General features: G+C 38.2%; 1 protein-coding gene across 1 annotated transcript in view; it reads left to right on the forward strand.

Moving 5' to 3' along the window:
• The window catches only part of TMEM135 (transmembrane protein 135), a 191,596-nt gene that overhangs the window by 162,773 nt on the left and 2,855 nt on the right, over positions 1-25,968 (forward strand). Inside the window, exons 7-14 of the mRNA XM_026077913.1 lie at positions 6,307-6,348; positions 7,897-8,043; positions 11,673-11,742; positions 17,702-17,869; positions 20,755-20,818; positions 21,537-21,613; positions 23,269-23,367; positions 24,970-25,037. Coding sequence (XP_025933698.1) covers positions 6,307-6,348; positions 7,897-8,043; positions 11,673-11,742; positions 17,702-17,869; positions 20,755-20,818; positions 21,537-21,613; positions 23,269-23,367; positions 24,970-25,037 — 735 coding nt within the window. The remainder of the gene's footprint in view (positions 1-6,306; positions 6,349-7,896; positions 8,044-11,672; positions 11,743-17,701; positions 17,870-20,754; positions 20,819-21,536; positions 21,614-23,268; positions 23,368-24,969; positions 25,038-25,968) is intronic.

A 25,968-nucleotide genomic window follows, 5' to 3' on the forward strand; every position in this document is an offset into this window, starting at 1 on the left:
CCGCTCGCAGACCACATGTATTTCTCAGGATCCGCAGCAGAGCCAGCCCAGGGTATCTGCATCACGCAGCCAGGCTGCATTAACCATTTTCCGCAGGTTTTTTTGCTGAAGCAATCTCAGCAGTGCCTCTAAAGGAGGCTTGTCAGCCCCAGCGTGCCTCTGCCAGGACTGCATATTCAGAGTGCTCTGACAGTTAAAACTTCTTGAAGACAATAGTAAGAGAAGCTAATCCCAATCTTGGGAAAAGATAGGGTATGGAGAAGTAGCACGAAGGCAGGAAGGGCTTAGATTTGGTATGAGGGGGAAAGTGTTAATGTTAACAGCAGCTGGGGAATGGAACAGATTATTTTTTCTCGCAGCATTTCCAGATGTCTTGATATGATGATTGCTTGATGTCTCTGAGAGCTACGTTAGTCTATCTKGATTGACAAAAAGGTTTGTGCATGTAGCCAAGGGACCACAATTGTCTGAAATATGTCTGTTCTTTTGGGGGCAAGGTGTCTTTGTGAGATATTCAAGTTTTAACATCTTTAATAAGGTGTAAATGGAAACTTATCCATGAAATGACAAAAATTATCAAAGAAAAAAGAAGGAAAATCTGATTGAATCTTCTGTGTCCAAGTAACCTAACAATTTAATGGCAAATTTCTTATATTTTGACCTCCTGTGCCATGTGCAGTTGTGGATCTAGAAAGGAAGCTCCTTTGTGTTAAGATGCTGCTCAACTACAAGTAGGGGTTTTGGTCCAAAGAATCGCATCTAAATGCCTCCTTGCTTCCAATGTTGGTGCTGCAGTTTCAGATTTGAGCTTATCTCTAACAAGAAAATATCTGAGCAAAGTGTTCTTTTCCAAGTTGTTATGAAAGTCTAGGGTAGCCCCTGAACTCAGAAAAGTCATATATAACCAAATTTATGAAGGTTATTGGGATCCAGCTTCCCAGAGATTTGGTTAAATGAAGAACAAAATGCCTTTGTGCAGCCTTGTCATAAACCACTAATAGCTCAGTGGATTTGGACATTATTATTAGCACAATGACAATGTCCTTCTTAGGTCCCTGAGAAGGGTCTAATTATTGTTCAGATAGTTGGAAAGTTCACTAAAACTAAGTAATAAAGAATAAAAGTAGATTTAGTGAACTGTTCAATCATAGTTTTTAGAAATCATATTTTCTGCTTAAAAACCGATGTGTGAAAAATGCTAGAAGTGCCATTTGTGAAAGATCTTTGATTTTGGTTTCCTTTGTCTTATCACACTTGACTGGGTTAGCTCTTTTGTTATCCAGAGAGCTAAAGTATTTCATTTTAACATAACTTTTTTCTACATGGTCACATCTGTGAGGAAGATCTAACTGCTTTGCGATTGGTTATTTTAGTCCCAGAGCCTTTTGAAAAACTAGTATTTTCAAAACGTGATTTTATTTCAGAGTCACCACATAAGCAAGTTAGTCTCAAAAAATCTAGAACTAAGCTTGAATTAATAATTCTTCCATTTCTCCCATTCATAGTGATTGCGCCTATGTCCCGGAATCTTGACTTTCTCTATAATCCTGTTTTTCACTGATGCTTAATCTGCCCTTTCAGTCTCATCATCACAATCCATTTGATCAGCAAGGTGAAAAGTATGAAACCATGAGGAGGCATGGAGAAGGTACTGAAGGAGATTTAAAAGAAAAAAAGAGAGAAAAATGAGCTCTTGTCTTCATTTAGAGGACAAATGGGGAAAAAAAGTCAGTACAAAAAAGTAGAAATTAGATTTGGAGAGATGAAAGAGTAGAAGAGCAAAGGGGGAGATATAAATGAAAGAAGGAAAAGAGAAATGGCTACAGCGAGCAGCTCAGAAAAATGACTACTTTGTTGCCGTTGAACATTAACAACGGGGAAAAGACAGGGAATGAAGGATAGAAGAGCAAAGGCAGGAAGGTACAGTCATCTCCCTCAATAGCCTACTCCAGAAAACGGATTATCCTCTGCAGCTCGCAGAGACGAGCAGATAACTCCTAATTCCTGACAGCGTGGGATTGAGCAGCGAGGGTTGTAGCTGGCGTGTTCAGACACAGCCGCGTTTTCTCTCGGCAGTCAGGCACGGCGCCTTAGCTCGGGAGCCTTCTCCCCTCCTCCCCGATCCTCGTGGGCAGGATGTGCTGCGGGAATAGGCAAACGCAGCCTGTGCTTGCAGGGCTTTTCCTTCCCACATGGCCCTAATGAGAGCTCTGTAGAGGAGCTTCCAATTTGCTCTTACCCTGAAGGATAACATAAGTAATATGGGAATGCTGTTAAACATGGCATGTGCTGTTGCTGTGAGCTACATTCCCCTTATGAATTCTGGGGGTGAAAACCAACTTGCTTCCTCAGAAGACTGCTTGCGCAAAGCCTATCAATTGGTCATGGAGAAAATCTTTAGAAGGGCTTATGACAAGGCACACTAATAAAACTCCCCAAAACATAATTGCTGGCATTCAGCCTTGCAGTTCAGTGTGGGAACTTCTCTTTCCCACGTGATGGAGGGAGAGCAGCATAGGCTCATGTATGGCACCTCTGTACGTACACAAACACAAATAATTATAGTGAGTTCATGCCTTGTTAGAAGTATATTAGTATCAAGCTTTGGCCGTATTCCACTTTTGCTGTTTTCTTTATGCAAAAAATAAATCTGTGTGTGGCCTTAAGTTCTATTTACGTTCCAAACATGCACGATTAAAATCAACCCTGTTCACTCATGTGCCAAGATTGTCTCAGCAGGGGAATTTGGAGAACCCCAAGTTATTGCTGGGCTCCTCGATTGTGCTGCTCTTCCGACTCTGACTGCGGCTTTGGCCAACTAGGAGCTGGAGGGTGGCTGAGCGTTTCGCTGTGCTGTCAGGTACCCCGTACTGGACGGGGACAGCTGGCCCAGTCGCTGGCTCTGCTGGCTCTGTACCAGGTGCAAATTCCCCTCCGATGGGAAAATTCTCCTCTGGGCAGCTGTAAGCAGATTATGTGCCCTTTAAATTATTGCTTGCTAGGCAAAAAAGCGGTGCCTTCCTGGAGCTTGAGCTTGTGTTCCCAGGATGTTCAGGGCGGTGAGACTGGTAGGAAAGGTGAAGCACACTGAGTGCTTTTAACGGTGCACAACTGAGCCAGCATCTCAGATTTTCCAGTTTGAATACCAYTTAAAAAAACTTAAACACTATAATGCGTTACTGAGCTTTTCCCTTCTCAGGGGAATCTGACATGTGTGGCACGTGCATTTTGTCGCGCTGCTTTGCTGCTTGCACGGCTCATGGGGGTCAGCAGTGGAGTACAGACTTTTCACCACTTGAGCAATGAAGCATCGAGTAAAAGTTATTATTACCAATTAGTAGTGGCCTGCATGAAGCAAATCATTAGTCTTAGTTCAGTTATTAGTGGCCAGGTGTTCATGAAATGTACCATATGTGGCTAGTGTAATACCTTACCTTCGTCAGCAGTCTCCCTTGAAGCCAGTTGCTGACTACGTGATGTCCCCCTGCTACCTAGACATAGTCTTCCTCCCCCCTCCCCCAAAAAAAAGGAGAGTGTCTGGAGTCAGTGCGGAGATTTCTTTTGTGCAGTATTTTCACGTACTTACTAGTTTGCATAATGACTTTACAGCAGAAATTTTAGAAAGCCAGCAACATGAATTTAAGTTCTGTTTAAGAATTTAAATAGCACTATTATACTATAACTAAAAATTAGAACATTAGTATGAAAAAGTTGCAACTGTGTCTTCAGAGTTACTTCTGTATTAAACCACATATTTAACTTTGGTGTGTTTTGCAGTGGGACTCACAGATCTACCTCTGAATAACTGATAAAGTCTTGATACACCAAATACTTATTGCATGGGAATGACTTGAAATGTGTAATTAGAATAGGTATTAGAAGTCTTTCTCATGTTTCTTGGAGGAATGAATTGATGTTTGGAATATTATTTTATGTTTGAGTAACTCGGATGTCTTGTGGTTTTCAATGTTAGTGAAAAAATGATTTGATTGACAATGTCTTTGAGGAGAACTTATATGAATTGTATAATGTTGTCAGTCATGAATTCTGTCGTATGGGGTCAGTCTTTGAGTAATAGTTGATTAGGGACATCTGGTGGTATAATAATGGAATAATTGTTCAAACACAACTAAAACTGCAATTGCCTTGGAGTGGTTAAGGCAAAAACATAATTATGCTTATACTGTAATTACTCTTCTATTTCAATATTATTCTAGAAACACACGTGAGTTTATACTTCTCTTGGTGTATGGTTTTAATTTACTGGTCCATGAAAAAGTAAAGCAGAAACTATGGACCTCTTCCTGAGTTGACGGCTTGCAGAAGTAATGTGTAGCACAGCCTTACCTGAGAGGGGCGTTTAGCTTGCATTCAACTGTACATTTAAAAACTGAATCAGGATGCTGGACTGTGGTTCTGGGGTAGAAGTGGGTGTATATAAACCCCGTGCTTTTGGGTTCTGTTTCTAGTTTTGCCAGTGATTTGTTCTATGATTTGGGATAAAGCTAATTTCATTTGGAGTTTAAGTCCATCTTTTTGCAAAAACTGTATGGTAATTTTCAGCTTCTGTATTCCACAGGTAAAGAATCATTAGAAGACAAAATATTTATGGATCTTTGGTTACAAAGTTCTATAATAATTAAAGATAGAATAAACAATTTTATTTGTGCAAGGTGACACTGAACTCCTGTGGATCATACATAAAATATGATCAGTGTTTTAGGTGCAGTAATTTTACAAGAGACATTCGTTTTAGGATGAGTTTTCTAGTGCTGTATATAACTATGCCTGATACTAAATTAGAACTGTGCAGGTGGTGGCAAAAATAAATCCTTTTAAACATATGTGCTGAAGGCCTTACCCTTGGGAAGCGTTTCCCAAGGGTATTTAATATTGTGACATTTTATCAGGAGCACATGGAGCGCTCATCTGCTGGGGCAAAGCAAGCTGTGGTTGATTTTGTTGGGTTTCCTCCGTTAGCAGAAGGTACCTCGAAGCTGTGAGTGTGTTCTGGCTTCTCATGTTGTTCAGGTGGAAAGGGAAGACAACCCAGGGACTCGCTGCCTCCTTGTTAGCACACCAGTAACAGTTTGAGTGATAGTCCATCTGCATGGTATAGCCAGAGCTTTGAAGCCCCATACCAGGCCACTGTGACCAGTAATCCTGAGCTGGAAACAAGCTGCTATCTCACTATATTCTTCCTGCTGTTCTTATACATACGGCCATCAGTAGCATGCGCTAGGCACACGTGGTGCCTTTTGGGAGATGGTATCACCTGCTCTCGAGAGGGTGCAGGCACAGACTTTCTGGGGACATCTTGGTCTTTGTAGGCAGGATGAAAAGGATTCAGTTTGGTCGCTCCTGTTTCTGATGCTTTTGCAACTGTTGTGCTGTCTTCTTGAAAAGATGATGGTGATAGTAACTATTTTATGCTTTATGTATTGTGTGAGGAATGCAGTTTTTACCATGATCTGTTCCCCTTGCAATCCTATAAAGAGAAAAGCGGGGGGAAAAAGACAAGTATCTGTTCTTGCTTTCCTATCAACATGCCACTGGTGCTCTGAGAAGTCTTCCAGGAAGAATCTGTGGCAGCTGCAAGCTTCACTCCCATTCATCCTAGCCTGTGCAGAAAAATGTCAGTAACCTAAAGCTTTCACAGCCAAGTAAAGACTTTTTACTGTGGTCATTATTCACTTAAGGAACCCTATAGTATATAAGGAAGGGTATATATAATCAAGCTCAGAATCAGAACGACTGCTATATGATTGAACAACTGTGACTTTCAGCTTGAGAATTTTCTTGAAGTGAGATACTGCAGGGATCAGCACAGTACAAAGTAGAACAGTTTTTCTCAAAATCAGAAAAACTATTCCCTGCAGTTCTTTACAATAGGGTGTTTTCTTAAATCTAGGTCCAGTCTTCATTTCTCTCCTTGCAGTAATACTTATGTTTCAGAAAACCCATCATGACTTCCTTTCCATAAACTAGCAATTCTTTGTCACATGGAATTTTCCATTGCCATCCCAGTGATTCTGTCACTGTCCTTTCAAAATTTCTCCAGTCTTACCTTTGATAAAAGAGAAGCACTGGCATTTCTATGCTGTATGTACCTTTTGTTTCTAAGATGTTCTAAGGCTCTGGTGACAATTTGAAGTTATGGATTGCTGCAGACTTGTTACAGACTTGCTGTTTTCCATTAATGGGAAGCTGATGTTTTTCCAGAGCCCTTCTACATAATATTTAATGTGCAACACTTTACATTGCAAGCAGTCCATTACAGAAAAGATTGTCGTTTTTATGTTTCAGGTGCAAAGATGGCTTGAAAGGATTTACATACTCTGCACTAAAGTAAGTAAAGAAAATCGTTTCTCTGAGTACTTAGCCCAAAGCGATGATTTCGAGGAATTGTGCATAGTAGAAGTTGCATTATGTGAAAACAGAGTTTTCTTAAAAAAACATACTCTTGTAAAACTTCTCCAACTTTTGGGATATACTACATATTTTAAAGAAGGCATAATACGCTGGCAAGAAAAGGATCTTCATATTTGAGACCATTACAGAAAGGAAATGCAGACATAGTTTTAATTGTTTTTGAAGGAACATTAATCTTTCCATTTGCTAAAATTGGGGTTCATGATTCCCAGTATTCTTCTGGAAGCAAATAGCTGCTGTGTTTTGACCTGGAGTTTATTTGCTGTATTTGCAGAACRTTGAATGAATACAGCAGTAGTTCTGTGACCAGCACCAAAATGAGGCATGGAGTTTTACCATATTCATTTGAGATACCCTGTGCCACTAAACCTTGTGCGCCTTGTTGTAAGCCAGGCTTGCCTAGAATTTAATTTGTGGTGGGACTCTGTCTGGTGTCACTCACTCATCTGGGTAGTAACACAGAGTTCACCTGGCTTAGTGTCTTGTGTCGGTAGTATGTCTTCAGACATTATTCTTGTCTGAATTCATTATCATTTCTCTTACCATATTCTCCCACCTGTCTATCACTAAGATAGCCCAGTGCGTGGACAGTGTCAGCTCACAGGTGAGGAAAAGGACTGAAGCAAAACAGCGTTGCTGTTGCTGATAGTGGAAAGTATTTTAGAGAGGTTGCAGCCATGAAACAGCCATGGAATTTGATAAAAGGTGCCAATAGTTAAATAAGTTAGTCCATAGTTTAGAAATTTGGACATGAAGCACTCATATGACAACATGCATAAATGGTGCTTTCTGAAGCCTCCAGTTGACTGGGAGATTCTGTCATGTACTGAATGACAATTTACTTATATCTGCACCAGCCATCAACAAGATTACYGCCATACAGTGCAACTTGGATTATAGTGCATAGTGTTAGGAAACAGTACATCTTTCCATAGTGACCTTCCTAGCCCTTGATGTACAGACTAGTTAAGATAAACCAGTGCATAGACGATATCAACCGGTGAAGAAAGAAGGTTGAAGATGAAGCCAAGCAAAACAAAGCTGATGCTGTTGGTGGGAGAAAAGGCATTTTGAAGGTTTTACAAGACAGATAAAAATATGATAATGATTATCAAACTTTGTGACCTCTTTTGCTGCAAATAGCTTGAGATATGTGCCTTTTTATGTTTTTATTCTGTATTCTTCCTTTGTTTGAGATGGACTTCCCCAATACCATTATTTTCCTGGTTTAAAAAAAATCCTGGCAGCAATTTTGGCCATGTCTGAAGTTTAAATATATGTTGGTGGATTGATCTTTTTGAAGAGACACAAGGTTTGGCACCTGTTTAGAATGCATTTTCTTTTGCAGACCTGTGGGCAACCTCAAGCTTGCCTTAAAGACTTTGCAGACTTGTATTGATCATATGTACTTTTTGAGTTACTTATATAACTGGTGTTTTGTTCTGTGGTGTTTTTTTCTTTCAGGTTCATCGTAGGGAAAGAAGAAATCCCCACTCATTCATTTTCACCAGAAGCAGCATTTTCAAGAATAGATAGAAAGATAAAGCATTGTGAAAAAATATCACAGCCAATGAACATACTGGCTCTAACAAAAAAACTCATGGACAAAGTGTGAGTCAAAGGAAAACAAGGGAAAAACAATGCATAATTAATCATTTTTACYTAGCTCATTTGCATGTTTTGTTACACTGTATGTGACTGTGTTTTGTGATACTTTCACTTTGCATTTAAGAGATTTGCATTTTGTTTTTCTGGAGAGGTGGCAATAACAAATTATGAACTCTAATGAAAGCTGTGTTTAAGGCGTGTATGTTGTAGCAGGGCTTCAGAATGATTTGCACTGCACAGCTCTCTAACAAGAGGGTGTCAGTTCAGTCAGTTTTGAGAGGTAGAGTGCTGTTTGATTCTTCTGCAGTTTTCAGCAAAACTGGCTCGTGGCCTGGTTCAACTGGCACTAGCAGTGGTATTAAGGCAGGAAAACTGCACAGCAACACTCCTTACTTAGGTCACCTTACGTTACCATTACATCATCTTTGTAGGCGCTTACACCCCTGTATTGAATAAGGGAGAACTGCCTAAGAACAGGATTTGTAACAGTTGGCCTGCACCCTGTGTCAGGCAATAGGAACTTCCAGAGCAAAGAGGGAGTCTGTTTTGCACAAGCCCCAGTGCCTCTATCAAGTGGGCCTCTCTGTGAAACTGGCAGTCAGAGCCTGATACCTCTTCTTATGTGCTAGAACACATTTTTGTCTCGGGATCATTATGTGTTTTAGCTTAGAGAATCACTGGATGAAATGTACAACAAATAATCTAGGGATCAAAATTCTGGCTGGGGGCATGCTCTAAATCACGAGTGTGCATAAGATGAGTGCTTATGCTGCTGTGATCCAAAAAACTTTTTGATGTCTTGAGTACACAACTTGGTGTCTCCAGAGAAGGTCAGATTCTAGCTCATTAGCTCATTGATGACTGGAATACTAATGAGTGTGGCCTAGAATATAGATAAATTTCTGCCTGAAAAAGTTGAGCATTCAAAGTRTCTTTAAAAAGTTAAGTAGACTTTTCCTTGATTGCTCTCCTGAACTTAGGCAATTAAATTGTTCTTAAAGGTAGGATATGCGTGCATAAATGGTTTGTTGAGCACCTGCCTTAATAGGAAATTTAGGTGCCTGTTTCACAGTTTGGATGATGCCTAGGGCAGATAATAGGATCCACCAAGAAAAGAAATGTGTCTAATATTCTAGATTTAGATGTCAAACTGCGGCCCTGAGATAGACACTCTATAGAACCTGAAGTTCAGATGCAGAAACTATTTCCTATACTTAGGTGTCCGAGTTGCACGCCTGAGTATAAGCTAGTAGTTCAGTCCTGTCTTTGAAAAGATGGCTGGAGGAGAAGAGTAGTTGGAGAGTCTGACATGGTGAAGACTTGAATTCTAGTCCCATTAAGCTCCTCAGGAGTAACATCTATCTCTGTTTTGACACAGCAATTGTAGATCAGCCTTTAGTTGCTTCCTCTTGTCTTTATCAGATATCAGATCAGGATTTGAAGGACCTTAACCTTTTTTTTTGCCTCCACAGTGGGATTTTTTCTGTAGGCATGATATCTGAGCACATAGAATGTTATTTGTAGTGAAATAATACTATGTGTAGTAGGAAAGATTAGCTAAATGCGAASAGGCACTTGTGTTTTTGAAAGCTTCTCTAATTTTCCAACTAGAGAAGCTAGTCAGTCAACTAAAACTCATTAATTCTAACTGCAAATTTAGTCTTGACTTTTTGCCTGAAGACAAAGGTTTTGAGAAGGGGCATGGCGAGCCTCTGTTGCCTGTCCATAGTTATTTGGTAGCAAGAGTGACCTTTTACTGGATCTGACTCAATTAACTGGTTTTCTACAGTGTAGATATATTTGCACTAGACTGCTACAGCTGAATCTGGGGTAGGCTCCCCTTATTGTCCGTCAAGAGAAATGGACTCTTTAAGTGGGTAACTATTCTGCAGTAAGCTTCTTAAATTGGTAAGATGATTATTTTTTGCTTCCTAATAGTGCTCATTTCTCTGCACTAACTATAGGAGCCCAGTGTGACTAGCTCAGGTCATCTAAGGTTAGGTAAGGCATGTTCCTGCTCTGTCTACCAAATCCAATTTCCTGTCTTTCAGTATGAGCTTAAAGAARGGACATTGTATAGCTATTCAGTCTAATGTGCTCAGATGATATACTTCTGCTGTGCTTGATTTGTCTGCTTCAAGCATGTTGGGTACCATGAGGAAGCATTCATTATAGGGAAGATGGGATAACAAATAGTACAAGGGTCTGATCATGTCACATCTGTGAATCTTCACTTCCATTGACCTCTTCAGGAACAGTTTTATGACCAGATCTTTACCTACTCGCATGCAGGAAAGAAAGAAGTCTTCAAAGCGCATTGTGTTCTCAAAGTGGTAGCTTATATTACTTGCTCAGATACTGAACAAACATGAAATGGCCTGCATCACATGGCTGCTTCTGCTGATTTGCCGTGTTTTTAAAATGAAAATATAAGGGAAATTAGCACTGGCTTTTCAGGGAAAGACAGAATTTGACAGCAAAAACCTACAAACAGAAGAAGACAGTTGCAGCTATATGCAGTTTCCTTTAGCTGAGTTCTTTATACCTTGTTTGTCTTAATTTGTTTTATTCAGTTCATCAGAGATAGTTAATAGGCCCTCTATTCATTAAATATCCTAAAGGAGCCAAGAGGCTAAGGGTGGAGAAGAGTATTCTTCCTTTAAGATTTTGAAACTCCCTACTCAGACATTCAGAAAACTTCCAATTTTCAGTCCTCATGCTCTCACAGGTTTTTATTCCATATGGTTCTTTTCAATATAATTGAGTCWAAATGCCTGTAACCTGATCACGTTCTCATTACAATTTTTGCTACATAAACTGACCTCACGGATGATTTATGGCCATTAGACTTTTTATTACAAGATTCAAAACTTCTAAGATATTTGGCACAGTATATAAATTGTGTAATTTATTTTGTATTAAACCTTAAATACTTGGCTGCAGAAAAATATAATGTTCAGACCTGGTATGACATTACTTCCTTTTAATTCTGCTTAATGCGGGTCTAACAACTGTACAATCCACACATCCCACCAGCGCARACCAATCTCTTCTATATGCTCAAGGTCAAATTCTCAGTCCCAACTGAGAGCCACAGAAAAATCTATACAGTAGGAGTATTAGCCCAGAAGTGAAATGATTATAATTGAGAGAAGACTCGCTGGGAATCTCTATGCGTTTGTATTTTCTGCATTGCCTTCCAATAAACCTTAAAGTGGTGTGAATGGTATAAGGACACAGGTAATGCTCAAATACGCTTCCAGAACCATGGAGTGGAGACAGACTGAGAAGAGTAGTCCCACTAGAATTATGTGACATGATTTTTCCTGTTGGCCACAGCAGAAAGTTTGTTGTTTAATTTTGTATTTATAGGTGCAGCACTGCAAGAAAAAGAGGTTGGATCACAATAAGTGTGCAGACACTTCTGCAGTACAACTAAAGTATTGTTTGTTTTTATTGCACTTTTATGGCATCATAAAAGTTCACAGTGCCCTTCGATAGGTAATGTGAAAAATGAATAGTGGGAAAATAGCATTTTATGTATTTTTAGGCAAGAAGAATTTATGAAGTCTCCTGTTGATTACACTGAAAACAGCTACAAGTTAATATGTGTTTCATTATGCTTTTTGCAGGTGCAAACATGGCCCTAGGCATCGATGCTGTAAACACTATGAAGATAATTGCATCTCATATTGTATTAAAGTAAGTGYAAAAGATGTTGGATTGACAAACTCTGGCAAAGGCAGGGTAGAAGTCTTTAGTCTGAAAAAACATATACTTAGGAAATGAGAAAGGAGCCTGTTACGGATTCTTTTTCTATTGAAGATGTGGCAGGTTTGAGAACAGATTTTCTCAATTTAGGAGGGGGTTTAGAGTTTTCTAGTCTTCCGGTTTAGCTGAAGAAAACCAATAGCGTAAAACGTGTGGGGAAAAATGGACTAGCAAGCAAGGAACTTGTTCAGCTATGTGATGCACTTCACAACTGAGCCCACTTGCGACTCCACCCCACATAAAGCACCTGGAATGTGCTGCTTTGGCAGAGGCACCAGCAGTGGCGTCCATACAGCTGTGCATGTCTGGCACTCTGGTGCCTGCTTCTGCACTCGCTCCTCTGCTAATTTATTTTAAGGGGTTAGGGTAAGGAGAGATTGGTCACAGTTGCTGCACKCAGGAAGAGCTGTCTGTGTCCAGTGGCATAGGCTGCCTCCTTTATAATATGATCAGCGCATTTTTTTCAGAGGAGTACTGGGTAGGGGAGACTGTTTTGGCTAGCGTTAGGTTGGCGCAGGTGGTACCACCTGCTATGCTTTTTTCAGGAGCTGGTGAAACCCCAGAAGATCTTGATCTCTTAATATTTTACTCATTTTTACCTATGGAGCAGCAAAAATGGAYAGCTGGATTTGAGGCTTTTCAGATGCTTCTTATATTTTTTACTTTGGTGAATAACTTTTTAAATTAAAATTTTATATGCGGGTTTTTGTATTATGCAAGGAGTCCTRTGGTTAAGATTTAGCATCAGAAGAGATCTAGCAGTTATTTTTAGTATAGTTATTTCTGTATGTTTATGTAGTGTATCTTATTGTGTTGCTTAGAGTTATTTTCACTCTTTTTGCACTGCAGTATAGTAGTGTGCCAGTGTGTAGCATGTATGTAAGCTGCACTGGAGTTGGTGGTATTTGAGAGAGTGCTTAAGTCTTCTGCTGAATTAGGATGAGAATGTATAATACAACATTCACAAAGAGTTCAGGATAATTGTATCACCTTTTTGTTGCAGATATGATGACATATATTTAACAAGATCAGGATTAAAATAACAAAATATTTTTGTATTGGGACAGGGAGAGGAATCATCCAGCACCTTATTTACCATTACTTTGTTCAGAATTTGCCTACTTTGAAAGCTCTTTGAAGTTTATCTTTTTTTTTAATGTGACACGAGGTATCAGCAAAGTTAGCATAACTTCAGTATAGAAAGAGCCTGCTCAGGGACTAAAGGAAGACAGTATTTAGAAAGCACGTATAGATTATTTGAGGCTTGACTGGTTTAGTTTCCATACAATTTTTGTGTAGTAACTTACTATATTAGATTTATGTTATATTTCCTCTTGGTGGCATATACATACAACCATCATGGTAAGTCAGCATTGCATGTGCAAATATATATGTTAGATAGTGCTCAGCTTCCTAGGTTCTTTTGGTTCCTGGTTATGATAGTAAAATCTACAGACTGATACCAGTTTGATAATTGGGTATACTTGTGAAACTCTTTTGACTGCTGTTTTTGTTTTCAACTTCTCAGCACTGTCTCAGTCCACTTGCTCTCTCATTCCTGGGCTATGTATGTTCTTCAGGGCATGGCATCTTTGGGACGCAGACTTTCCATTTGCTTTGTGCTTGTTCAGTGTCTAGCCCAGTGAGTTTGCTGTTCAGTGCCTTCTGGACACCGTTGTCTCCCATTTTCTGAAAGCTCATGTCAGTCGGCGCTCTCTGGGGAGAAGACATTCTCTATGAACATTCGAGTCCTGTGTTTTTCCCCATATATATCAATTTCTGGCCGTCAGACTGAATGTCAGTGAATGGATTGGTGAAGTTTATATTCAAAACAAAGGTTGAAATTCAAAAAAAGTGATTTTGTAGGCTGATATGGCTGCATTTCCAGATCTGTGCTGATGGTGGTATATCCTAGTGTGCATCTTTTTTCATAAGTGCCTCGCTAACTTCGGTATGCTGTACTTTCACATAAAGTGCGGATGTAGCACAGAGAAGAACAGTAATTGGGCAGATGGAAAGCTGTTGTGGTGTAGGGTCTGTGCATCACAACTTAATGACCTTAAGTAAAACAAAGATCTTTACATTAGACTGTATTTTATTACATATGCATCAGATCTGTAAGTACACTCATAACAGTGTATTATTTTGCAAGGACAACTAGAACAAACAAATTAGGATTTTCTTTACAGTAATAGAACTGATGGAACTGATGCCTCTTCTCCAAGGAAAGCTGTCATAATCTTCTGCTGGAAAAAACGATTGTGTTTGTTATTTTATAGGTAGAGAGAGAGGTGGTTTTACCATTATGGAACATAATGAGTTTGAAAAGCCTTTAAAATATAAGGGTGAACAAGAAATAGGAGTTACCCTTGCTGAATCTTTTTAGTGGAGTGATCCAAATCTGACTTCAGGTTATGAGTCCCTCAAATTAGAGTAGAGTGGCCCCACACTACTTTCTTTCTCCTTTTTTTGGAGGGAGATGTGTTAATGAGGAAAAGAACAGAAAAAAGCAAAAGGGATATTCCAAGAATCTCTGTCCTTCTCAGTTGTTTATCCGGCTTCATTTTATTCACATTTCGTTCACCCCCAGGGCAAGGGGGAAGCTGTAAAGAAAATCCAGCTCAGAAATGGAGCTGAACTAAGTCTTGACCTGACTAAAAATGAAGAAAAAGAAGTTTCTAAAGGGTTGTTACCCTTTAGAGAAAACAGTTGTACATGTGAACAACACTTCGTGCTTGTACCAGTCTTGGTATAATATTGTTGTATAAATCACTCTTGACTGTAGTAGTATAATCAGGGAAATAYTGATGGAGTGACAGCCAGAGCTTTGAATTTCCTGCCTTTTCTGTGACTTTTGTTTCATTCTGATATATTGGGATTTTTAAAGATCCAAAATTCGAAAAGCATAGCTRTTTTCAGTTCCCTCCAGGTTGTTCCTGGAATCAATCAGCAATAACTGTCTGCTGGCAGAATTTGAGCATGTTTTTGGAATTCCCTTTCTGCAAGGGAGCTTTTTAATCTCAGATTGATCTGATGAGCTGCTTATTGCCAGAGTTCTCCCTCTGTCCCGTATTTTCCCTTACCCTTGAACACCTTGTTTTCCCATTATCATATCTGTGCTTAAATTGTCATTGCATGCTTTTTTCCTCCTCCTTCGTATTTAAATGCACGTTAGCCTCCTCRACACAATCTGTGATAGGCTTTAATGTAACATTTAATAGCTGAGCATACCACCTGATTTCATAAACTTCCCTTCAAATTTTAAATAGATAAGATGTTTTGGGTCCATAAATGTTTTAAAAGAACTTTCCAAGCTAACAGGAGCAGCTGAGCAATATTTTTCCTCTCTTGGGATTCCAGYTGTGATTACAACAAAGAAGCATTAGCCAGGAGTTAGTTGTCCAGTGGGACAAAGTTCATTTTTTTTCTGTTAATGCTGCTAAGGACTAGAATGACCTTAAAGAATATAGGATACTTTTTTGATGATTGCAGCCTGTGTATTCTGTCACTTGAAGAAACATGGGCTATTGTACGCCCAGTACAAAGTTTTATTTTATTTGTTCTGCGTGTAATGTGAAGGGAATTACTGTAAATACCTTAAATATGTCTGTATATATTGCAACAGGAGGACTGTATTTTGGTATGTTGCTGAACTCTGTTTATGTGCCCACACATGCTTTTCTGAGTTGTAGCCAGTATCTTGACAATATTATTAACTTTTTAAGAAATGTGTTTCTCAAAAAAAAAAAAAAAAAGAGTTTTGCAGATATATAATTCCACTGTGCTGCTACCTCTGGCTGATCTGAGTCCTAATTCAAAATTTCTCTAGAGAAATGGCTCCTAGCAGAAATGAAATGCAGTGTTTACTTCTCTCACTTGTATTCTCTCACTTGTATTTTTTATGGTATCCTGTGTATTCTTTATTTTTTTTCTACTTCCTTTATTTGAGGTCTTTTTTTATGGAAGATAAAAGTTAAACTATTGTACATTGATTATATGAATATGCTACTTTTCCTGATTCTGAAAAACACCTATAAAATGTGTGATACGTATTCCCCAGCTGATCTTCTGAGATAAATAGAAAAATTTTGTGTACTTCTTACTGCTGTTTGCTGTGCATCAAAACTAAGGCCTTAATCCTGCAGTTCAGCGCTTCTAAGTGGGCTACTGATATAAATAAAATCGCAGATATATTTGAGTGTTTGCCAGTTGGAATTTAAGTATGTCCTAATGTAGTGTTCCTCACCCAGACAAAACAGCCTTTCCTGCAACTGGGTAAAACATTCAACATGTTGTCTTGTTCGTTCTCTTAGTTTGGGCTTTGCTCATAACTCTTATTTTTAGGGTTTTTTTTCCTTTTTTTTTTCCCCTAAAGTAACAACACCTCACTTTTTTTTTGGGGGGGGGGGGAAGATGAGGACTATGTACTTCACACGAGATTATCCCTTCGTTTTAGATACGAATATGTGTTCATCTTAATTTTGACTACAAAAAATTTGCAGAGTGAAATTCTCTCTGCCTACCATTTATGCTTTTCGGTTGGCATTTTCATTATACGGTCCCAAAACACTGGGTCATTTGCTGCTCAGCAAGTACAATTTACGTACCATTTAAAGTAACAGAGGAAGAAACAGAAGTTCTTCATACATAGCTAATGGATCATTGACTCGCACAATATAGTTTCTTCCATAATGTAGAAATGCCATCCATCTTCTTCTGCAYGTAACAGTTTGCATGTTATACCTCTTGGTTAAACTGCTTCTTAAGCATCAGTTCAGGGAGAGTAATTGTGACAAGAAGCAGTTATTACTGAATGTTCAGCCAGAAACAAGTTGTATGAGTTTTGTGAGGGATGATAATGTCCTGTATGAGGCAAAAATATATTTAGTTTCTGAATTTGCAAGGTTGCTCCATCAAACCCTCTGCCAGTGATCACTGTAGCTGGAATTATCTCGGTGCCCTTGAATATGTTCTAAAAAATGAATTACAGGAACCGAGAGCATTGGGTGCCTGCCTTATTTGCCAATGATGAGTGCACAGTGTTTGGATACTTTTCAGATGAGGTATCTTCCAACCAAAAAATGGATAGATTTTTTTCAGACCTCTTGGAGAAGTTCAGCCATAGGGGAAGAATAATGATAGGAAGCTTTGGAGGAAGTTATAAGAAACTGGGGAAAATAATTTAAAATGAAAAAGTCAGTGTAATCTTGTGAGATGATATGAAAAAGCAGATCTGCATCCAAGGTGGAATAGTAGGAAAAATTCAATGGAACCCGTGTTATCCCTTTTCAGTAGTCCTACACATAATCTCCCTTTCAGTTTTGCTGTTTTTCTTACTGCAGACTTCACTAAGCCTCCAGTTTGATTGAGGGAAAGTGTATGAGCCTATGCCAAGCCATCAGTGTCAGTTCCTAATTCTCACACTTTCTGAAATTTGTTTTGTGTGGACTTTTTCCTCCTTTAGTGCTTCCTCCAGACATTTGAGTGTGGGGTTTTGTTTTGTTTTGTTTTYCCTCTCACCACATTACTTTCCTTTATATACTCATTTGTGGTTAAAAGGTAGGGCAGTAACCTGGAAATTAAGCCATCAGGGTTGTTTTGAAGGATAGAATTTTGGAGCAGAAGATAAACAGACTGTCTTTTGGGGCCTTTTATTTATATAAATTAAAGGAGAGTCAGTTGTTTCAGATTTTATTGCCTTTGCTATTTTACAGGGAAATTTGGGAAGAAAAATCTGGTTTTGAGTTTGAAGATGGGGATGTGTTCTCCATAGTGGCTGCAGGGTGGGTTTTAAAATGCTTGGGATCAAAAATAAGTGACCAGTGCTTCCGTAGCTTATGTTTTTGCTTTCTCTTTTTCTGAAGATGTGATTTCTTGTGGTTCTCCCCAGGGCTTCATTAGAATGTTTAGCATCGGTTACCTGATCCAGTGCTGCCTTCGGATCCCTTCCACTTTCAGGCATCTTTTTACTGAACCTTCCCGGCTCCTTTCGCTCTTCTACAACAAGGAAAATTTCCAGCTTGGAGCTTTTCTGGGATCTTTTGTCAGTATATACAAAGTAAGTTTATAACATACAGAAATGTTGAATGCTATATGGGTTTGGGGGATTTATTTATTTATTTATTTTTAATTTTCAGAGTATCAAGAAGAGGTAAAAGGTCTAGGCACTTAATATTACTGTTACTGGATTCACTGAAAAATTCTGTAGTATCATAAATAGCAAACTGGTCTTCMATTGCATGATGCAGTCTTCTGCTTTTTTGGTCATTTCTCAGTCAATTGGATTTTGCAGCATGATATCAGGATCAAGAGATATGGAGTATTTCAGAGAAAGTGAACTCAGATTTCAAAGGGGCTTTCTGTTGCACAAAAACGTTTTAGTGCAGATACAACTAGGGACTGCAGTAGCAGCAGGATTGCCATAGAGAAGCCGTTTGCAGATTTTTTGGCTCAAATGTCTGGAATTCTGACTTGACGCTAAATAGCAGGAGATTGCAGAACATATATCATGTACAACTGAGGAGACATTGCACTTACTACTTGTAAATCTGCCCTTCTGCCATTATAAGATGACAGTTGGTGAACTGATGCACATTAATATAGCATTTGTCAAAGCTAATTGAATTATATTTATTTATGTCAAAATAGAGTCTGACCAAACACATATTCTAAGGGAGATTATATTGTATACTGCAATGCTGAAGTGGCTATTGCAGTTTTATATTCTTGACCAAACTTGATATTTTTCAACTGCTACTTTACTTACTTGGAAAAGTTAAGGTAATTCTGTATTATTCAGGGTAAATACCACCTACTGAAAATCAAAAAAAACAAGTCTTATTTATAAGCAAAACAGAATTTCACTTTAATTGCAATCAGACTGAGACATAAGAAATTGTTAGGTTGCTGAATTTAAAATTTTTGGTTGCAATGTGCAAATGGTCTATTCAGCGTTTATTTAATAATTAGATTTTTGTTCAAACTTTAAGAAAAGTACCTTTAGAGAAAATAGTATTTAAATTATAAATGCTGAAATGGGGGTGACTTTGAAGTCTTTTAAAAACTCTAACTGCAAAATATGATTTAATTCTATGGATATTCATTTTATGAGGGTGATGTGTACTCTGACATTTATTTATAGTTCATTAAGCATGCACATTCTGTTGTCATTTGCATTCCATAACTTATATGGATTTAGGTGGCATTACATTTTTTATTCAGTTTGAGATAGGCATATAGAGCAGCAGAGATTCTAATCATACAGTGGATCACAGCCAGATAATGAAATGCTTGATACAGTTCTGGCCCAGAGAAATTCCATTATGGACCACTTAAGAAAAGTCCATCTTGTCTCTAAAAGCAGTCTGAAATGCCTTTGTAAAATTGTAGTAGCTGTAGTAATATTTTGAGTTCTCCTCTACTGTTAATTAATGTCAGCAAATGTTGTTTTATGGAAAATAAGTCAGTGATGGTAGCCTGGTTTTCTTTTTTATATAAGATTGCAAGTTTGAGTAATAAAGCTGACTGTCAGAAGTGCAATATATTAATGGCATTGTAGAATATTTGATTATTAAAAATATATGCTGTAAAATAACTAGTGAGACCACATCTATTGTACTGTGTCCATTTTTGGGCTCACTTGTACAAGAAAGATGTTGAAATACTGGAGTGAGTTCAGCGGAGGGCACCAGGATGATTAGGGCACTGGATAACATGGTATGCAAGGAGAAGCTGGGAAAACTGTATTTYTTTAGGCTGGAGAAGAAAAGGCTCAGAGGAGATTTTGTTGCTGTCTGCATCTAATGGGAGGGTATAGAGAAAGCAGAGACAGACTCTTTTTGGAGGTGCACAGTGATAGAATGAAAGGCAAAATACGCAAGYTGAAATATAGGAGTTTCTGATTAGTATAAAGGAATATGTTTTCATATGAATGTGGCCAAATGCTGGAAGAGGTAGCCCAGAGAGGTTGTGCAACCTCCACTCTTGGAGATACTCAAAGCTCGACTGGGCAAGTCCCTGGGCAACCTGCTTTAACTGGACCTGCTTCAAGCAGGAGCTTGGACCAGATGATCTCCAGAGGTCCCTGCCAACCTAAATTATTTTTTGATTCTATGAAAGGTATGCATTAGGTGGATTAGCAATGAACTGACTCACATATCTCAAAGCAGACATCAGTGGGCCATCATATTGAATTACATACTGTGGTCCCGATGCCATCAGCACTGGGTCTGACCCTACTTAGCAAGTATCAAGCTATTTGGAAGCAAGCAGAAATTTAACAGGGGTAAAATTTGTAGGCAAAGTGTGGATTTCCAGAACAGCTGAAAAAAACAATACGGAGGATGTGACAGACATGGAACAGTCTGGATCATCTGGTAACCTGCAGTCATCCAAACAAAATATATTTTAATGCAACCAAAGCCACAGTTACTTACGTCCATTCTGGCCTTAACAGCTGTGAATTGTTGTTTGTGTCAACAAACAGGTTATTCTGCATTTTAGTATGACTTTTAATCATATGCGGTTCTAACTTTTTAAATTAATGTGATTTCCTGGTCCCAGAATTTATTGGATGTATGGAAGAATCTCAAGGTGTTTGATGTGTAGTTGAAAACAGACTTTGGCATGGGAAAGAGTCTAGGCAACTATAGCAAATGAAGATGTTCTAAATTCAAGATTAGCTTTTCTGAGCACATTTGAATTAGATTAGTATGTCTGATTGACATATTCAAATTAGAATGTTCTGCTCTCTGGTTTTGAAACAATATATGCTGTTAATTAAAACACTGTAAAATGTTTCAGGTACTGTGGATTATAGATATTATCACACAATATTCTTTATTCATGCTATGAGCTATATTACTACCTTACAGTGGAATATCTTCAGCCTATGTATTCTGAAAGAGCAATAATGAGGGCTGTGCTTCTCTCTGTTCACTACAGGGTACTAGCTGCTTTCTGCGCTGGGTACGAAACCTAGATGATGAGCTCCATGCACTTGTAGCTGGTGAGTCCATAAAAAGTGAATATTGACTCTGTTGGGTTCTGCGAGTATTTCTATTGAGCACACAGTTGGATGTCTGTCYTGCAATTCCTGTTTCAGACTTGTGTGTTGAGAATAGGACTGTATATAGTAAGGCTGCCTCAGTGTAACAGTAGTGTTTCAAGTGGTTTCAAATTAAGAGTTGCATTTAAAATTGTAAAGGAAAATTTAGTCAAATGATATGTCTGTCATTTATGTTCAGCTTCAAGGACAATAAATTACTGTATGCACAAATGATAATGTGCCCTTTATTTTCCAAGCACTAGTCATGTGAGGTTCTAATACTGGCTCTTCCACACATGACAGAATATGCATTTGTGCATCCAAAGAAGGATCCTTTTGCCACGAAACTTGTGCAGTGTCACAGGTCCTTCCCTGCTACTTGTGCATCTGTCTCACTGTGGAACCTTTGAAAAGTTCTCACTTGTTTGTGGGATGAGAGAGGAAATTTAAGTCTCTGCTTCTGGTCACTGAACAACAGATTTGTTTCAAGGTTTCAAAAGTCTGTTTTTCTTCTGAATTACATAAACCATACTTTGAGAGGCAGCACAGGAACATCGCTGAACTGTGGTGTAGCAATAGAAATAATAATAATCTTGTGCAAYGTCTGTTGTGCTGACGTAGTGCGATAGCCCCAATAAATCAGTGTGTTAATAATAGTTATGTTTTCTAATTGTTACAGGGGCTCTAGCAGGAATTTCTATGATGTTTTACAAAAGTACTACTATCTCTATGTACCTGGCTTCCAAATTAGTAGAGGTAAGATATTACCCTGGTACCAGATTTCTTTATTTCAGGTGTTTTTTCAAGACAGAAAAAGACAATGAACTTCACAGGCTTTGTCAGAACATTCCTGTGTAATGTGATATTGTATAGTAGTGGTGTATTTGAGTAGGTATGTGCCAAGCGGCAGTTCCACTCTGTGGCCTCATTTCTTTCTTAACCTCCTTTCTGTGACTCACTTTAAAAATCCTTTATCCATTGGTCTCCATGCATATTCTCCATCGCATTTTCTCTGTCTCCTTTTCTGGTAGCCCTTTGCTTTGTAGCTTTTGCAAATTTTTAAATCTGAAAGTTCCAAGAATGTGGATTTTGTCCATTCTGCCAGAAACATAAATCAGAACTAGCCCTTAATTGCAGATTTATTGCCAAAAGCTACAGCTTAACTTCCTGCCTTTGTTCCCTAATTTTGGCATTCAGCAGTCTAAGATAACTCAAAATAGCTTAGGTTTTAGTCTATAGCTGCTGTTGTTTGTCAGTATACTTCAAATGATTGAATGCCCAGCTTTGAAGAGAACTTAAGTCAAACTACCAGTCTTTCAGGTTTGAAAATCTGTTCTCCCTTATTTCTGTGAACTGGTTGAAATTAGGAGCCCAGAAAAAAATAAAATTCAAGAATGTTTGTAGGTTTTGGATAAGTTGATTATATATCACTAACCAGATTCTGGTTTCTCACTGTGATTTTTCCATGAAATCAAGATTTAGTCCTGACTGTTTCCACCACAGCACCACTGGAATAAGTTGACACTGCTCTCTTATTATGCTTCATCCCTGAATCACCAGGCTTTCTCCCATTGACCTGTAGGACTTCATTCCTTCATGATATTTATCCACCTCCTCTACCAGCACTGAATTCATTTTAAAGAAGTTAAAAAAGGAATGTTAAATGAAAAGGGGAGATTTACTCTATTTTTTCTTGTTCTTTGTAATCCTAGTTCAAGTTCTGAAGGTAGTTCCCGTAATGATTATATAAAAGCAACTCTGAGTTATCCCTATTGAATTTTAGAACATCAGTTGTTAAAAAAATATATTATCTTGTATTGCTGATGGTTTTCTCCGGACTTTGAGACATTGTGGCTGCAGTGAAATAAGAAAAGTGCTGTGTGTTCTTTTTTTTTTTTTTTTTTTTACTACTACTTTTATCATCTTACGCAAGCCAAGGGTAACTGACCAAAGAGGCGTATGCTGCTTTGGAAGGTCAAGCTGTGCTCAGGAAAATAAACTGTACGTGTTTTCTCAGAAAGAAAAGTATGTGATTTCAAGCTGTTTAAGAACAGTGAATATTCACTTTGTTGGACTAGTTATTGCATTATTCTTTTGCTTTTTTAAAATGAAGAATTGAACATAGCAAGCTTTCTCTTTTTTATCTTTAAGATCTATACTACCCTTTTAATACCCAAGCTTTTGCCAAGTCCTTTTCTGTGCATTTACARGCACTTATTCCAGGATCTTGGATAAGTTCTTTAAGCTAGCTCAATTAATATCACATTTGCAATGTGGACATAAACACAGAAACGTATGCGCGTGTGCTAGTGATGTTAACGCGTTACTTTGAAAATGGGAATATGATAAAGGAAAAAGTACTTGTAATTTGTTTCTCTATTTTGTTCAGCATGTTTTGTTTACTTTCATAGACTATATACTTCAAAGGCATTGCAGCAGGGAAAGTTCCCTATTTTCCTCATGCAGACAGCATCATCTATGCCATTTCCACATCAATATGCTTTCAGGCAGTAAGTATGTTGCCATCTAACAGAAGATACAGTTCTTTTGGTTTAAGTCATATGTTGAAGGAAATGAGGAATGTAAGGATACAATGATATAGAAACAATAGTGTGATGTAGTGATTCAAGCAAGATGCTGTGAATCAGGACTCCTGCATCCCGTTTTTGAATGTTACTGTGTGGGGAAGGTCATTTCTATGACTCAGATTTCTCACACACAGCTGAATATAAACTTCTTTGGAAAGGAGCTCAAAATGCAGTGACCCAAAGTGAGGATATAAATGTAGGGACTTTCATAAGTGTGTTTTGTTTTTTTTTTCTCAAGGAGACCAACAATGAACTGTAATATGTTATGATTTTCTAATCGATTGGAAATTTTCACTCTGAGCTAACTTTAATTAAGATTGCCTATTTGAAAGAATCTGGAGAACTCAGCAGGGAAATCTAAAGTTTTAAATTTGAAATAAGCTGTAGTTTTCATCTTTTGCCCTTTCCAAGTTCATTCCATGTCCTCATCCTCAGTTCCTTTCCCATCTGGTGTATCAGCTGTAAAAGTTCCTTTACAGTGGTAACTAAATTACTCTGCATTATTCCACTACATCCCACCTTTTCTAGTTCTTCTGCCTAAATATCCCATTGAATGTTTTGTGGACCTTTTTTATTCCATAATGAAATATATATATTTTTTAATCCCTCAATAAAGAAAATATAAAATGACCCTGAACAAGACTTCTACTGTCCTGGGCCTAAGGGAAAACAGCTCCACTATTCCTCCACTTTATCACTCCCAAATATTTTGGAATATCTCTTATTCTAACATCAAAATGAACTGATATTTTAGTAGATGAGATGTGCCTGTATATGTGAAGGAGTGCAGTACTGAGATCTCCAAAATGCTATTGGCAGGGTCCAYTGCATGATGCTTAAAAGGAAATTAAGTTATTGTGAGAAGTGGGAAGGGTTTTTTTTCATTACTTAATAATGAGTTGGAACATAGGAATCCAAAACTAGAAATAAATTACTAGGTTTAGTAGGGAGGAAAGAAGGGGAAATTGTCAAATGGATCTATGCTGAGGTGTTTGCTCTTCATCATATTCATAAGAGACTTGGAGAGAAGACAAGGGGTTTGGTTATCTAACATTATTTGGGGTGGTAAAATGTTAAGATGAGTACACAAAGTGATAGATCACACAAGGTAGAATGAGTGGGGGATAAAAAAGCAGAAGTTGTTTGGCATCCACAACTGCAGAATAGTGTACATAGGAATAATAAGGATTATTTTTCTCTGTGCAAGAATGGGATCTAATTTAGTTACCACCACCCTTGAAAAACAGTCTTCTGGAAATGTCACTCTGTGCTGGTGGTAGTCATATAAAGCATTGAATTCAGCTGTGACTGGTTTATTTACTGCGAGTGCTGTATGTTGGCAAGTGATCACAGTTGCTTTCAGTCAATGAATCATGAGAGGACTCTTTTTTTTTTTTTTTTGACTGTATATATATTCTTTTCTAACCATCCTTTAATGGCCACTGTTTGAGGCAAGATAATACCCAAGACAGGCCTTTTGCCTAACCCTGTGCAGCTGGTGCTTACAGGGTTTTCTCCTTGCAGGCAGTGATGGAAGTTCAGAACCTGCGACCTTCATACTGGAAATTTCTTTTGCGACTAACAAAGGGCAGGTAAGTAAACAAGGGTATGTTATGGCTTGTCTAAACATACCATTGGTCACATTCAACTTTCTAAATCATTTTCTTCAGTTCATCTGGAAAGGTAGAATGCTTTCAGATTTCAGTGTTATGCGAAGTATCAAGTAAACAAATAGACAAGTCAAAGAAATCAGTGTTGTACAGTGGTTTGCAAGATGATATTATTATGTTTTTAAAAGTATTAATAGAAATGTCAGAGTATTTCCCATGAAAATAAAATTCCTTTGAAGATTCAACAGTTTTTTATAGAGCATCTGTTTTGGTTGGGAAAGAAGTTTTTTTTCTTGGAAAATTAGTGAAAATTTTTCACTTATTGTAAGGATAAACTTGTGCTGTCATATATTACTGAATATATTTTATTCTTATTTGCTGTGGGGATCTAAAATGCTTACTTTTTAAACTAGATTTTACTGTAATTGATTTATTTTGGTAAAGTGTACATTATTATACTGATGTGGAATAAAGCAGAAGACGAGATGCAAATCTTGACTTTGATCAGTCTGTGAATACAGGACTGTGAATACAGTCCATTCCTTTCAGTCCTTGAAGGGCAGTTTTAAGACTAGATTCTCTCTCTGTCCAGCCTATAAAAATAGAAGTGAACTCAGAGGCCAGTCCCTGGAGCACATTGGACCCACACGCCCCATGGCATACTACACTGTTAGCTGGACATTAGATGACTTAATATGTTACTGGACCTAGTGGGAAGCTTTCTGTGGGATGTCTGGAGGCAATGAGCAGGCAGCTTCTGGGGCTGTACAGACATGACACAAGGGATGGCGTCAGTGCGGATGTCCAATTCTGGCTGCCTTTTTCCCTCTTGTGCTAATCCTAAGATTGCTTTAGTTGAAAGAGAAGGGGAGAAAGAAATTCCGTGACTTGCTGCTCGTTTATTTTATTTGAA

The sequence above is a fragment of the Apteryx rowi genome, unplaced genomic scaffold, assembly GCF_003343035.1.
Source record: "Apteryx rowi isolate R43461 unplaced genomic scaffold, aptRow1 scaffold_468, whole genome shotgun sequence".
Taxonomy (NCBI): domain Eukaryota; kingdom Metazoa; phylum Chordata; class Aves; order Apterygiformes; family Apterygidae; genus Apteryx; species Apteryx rowi.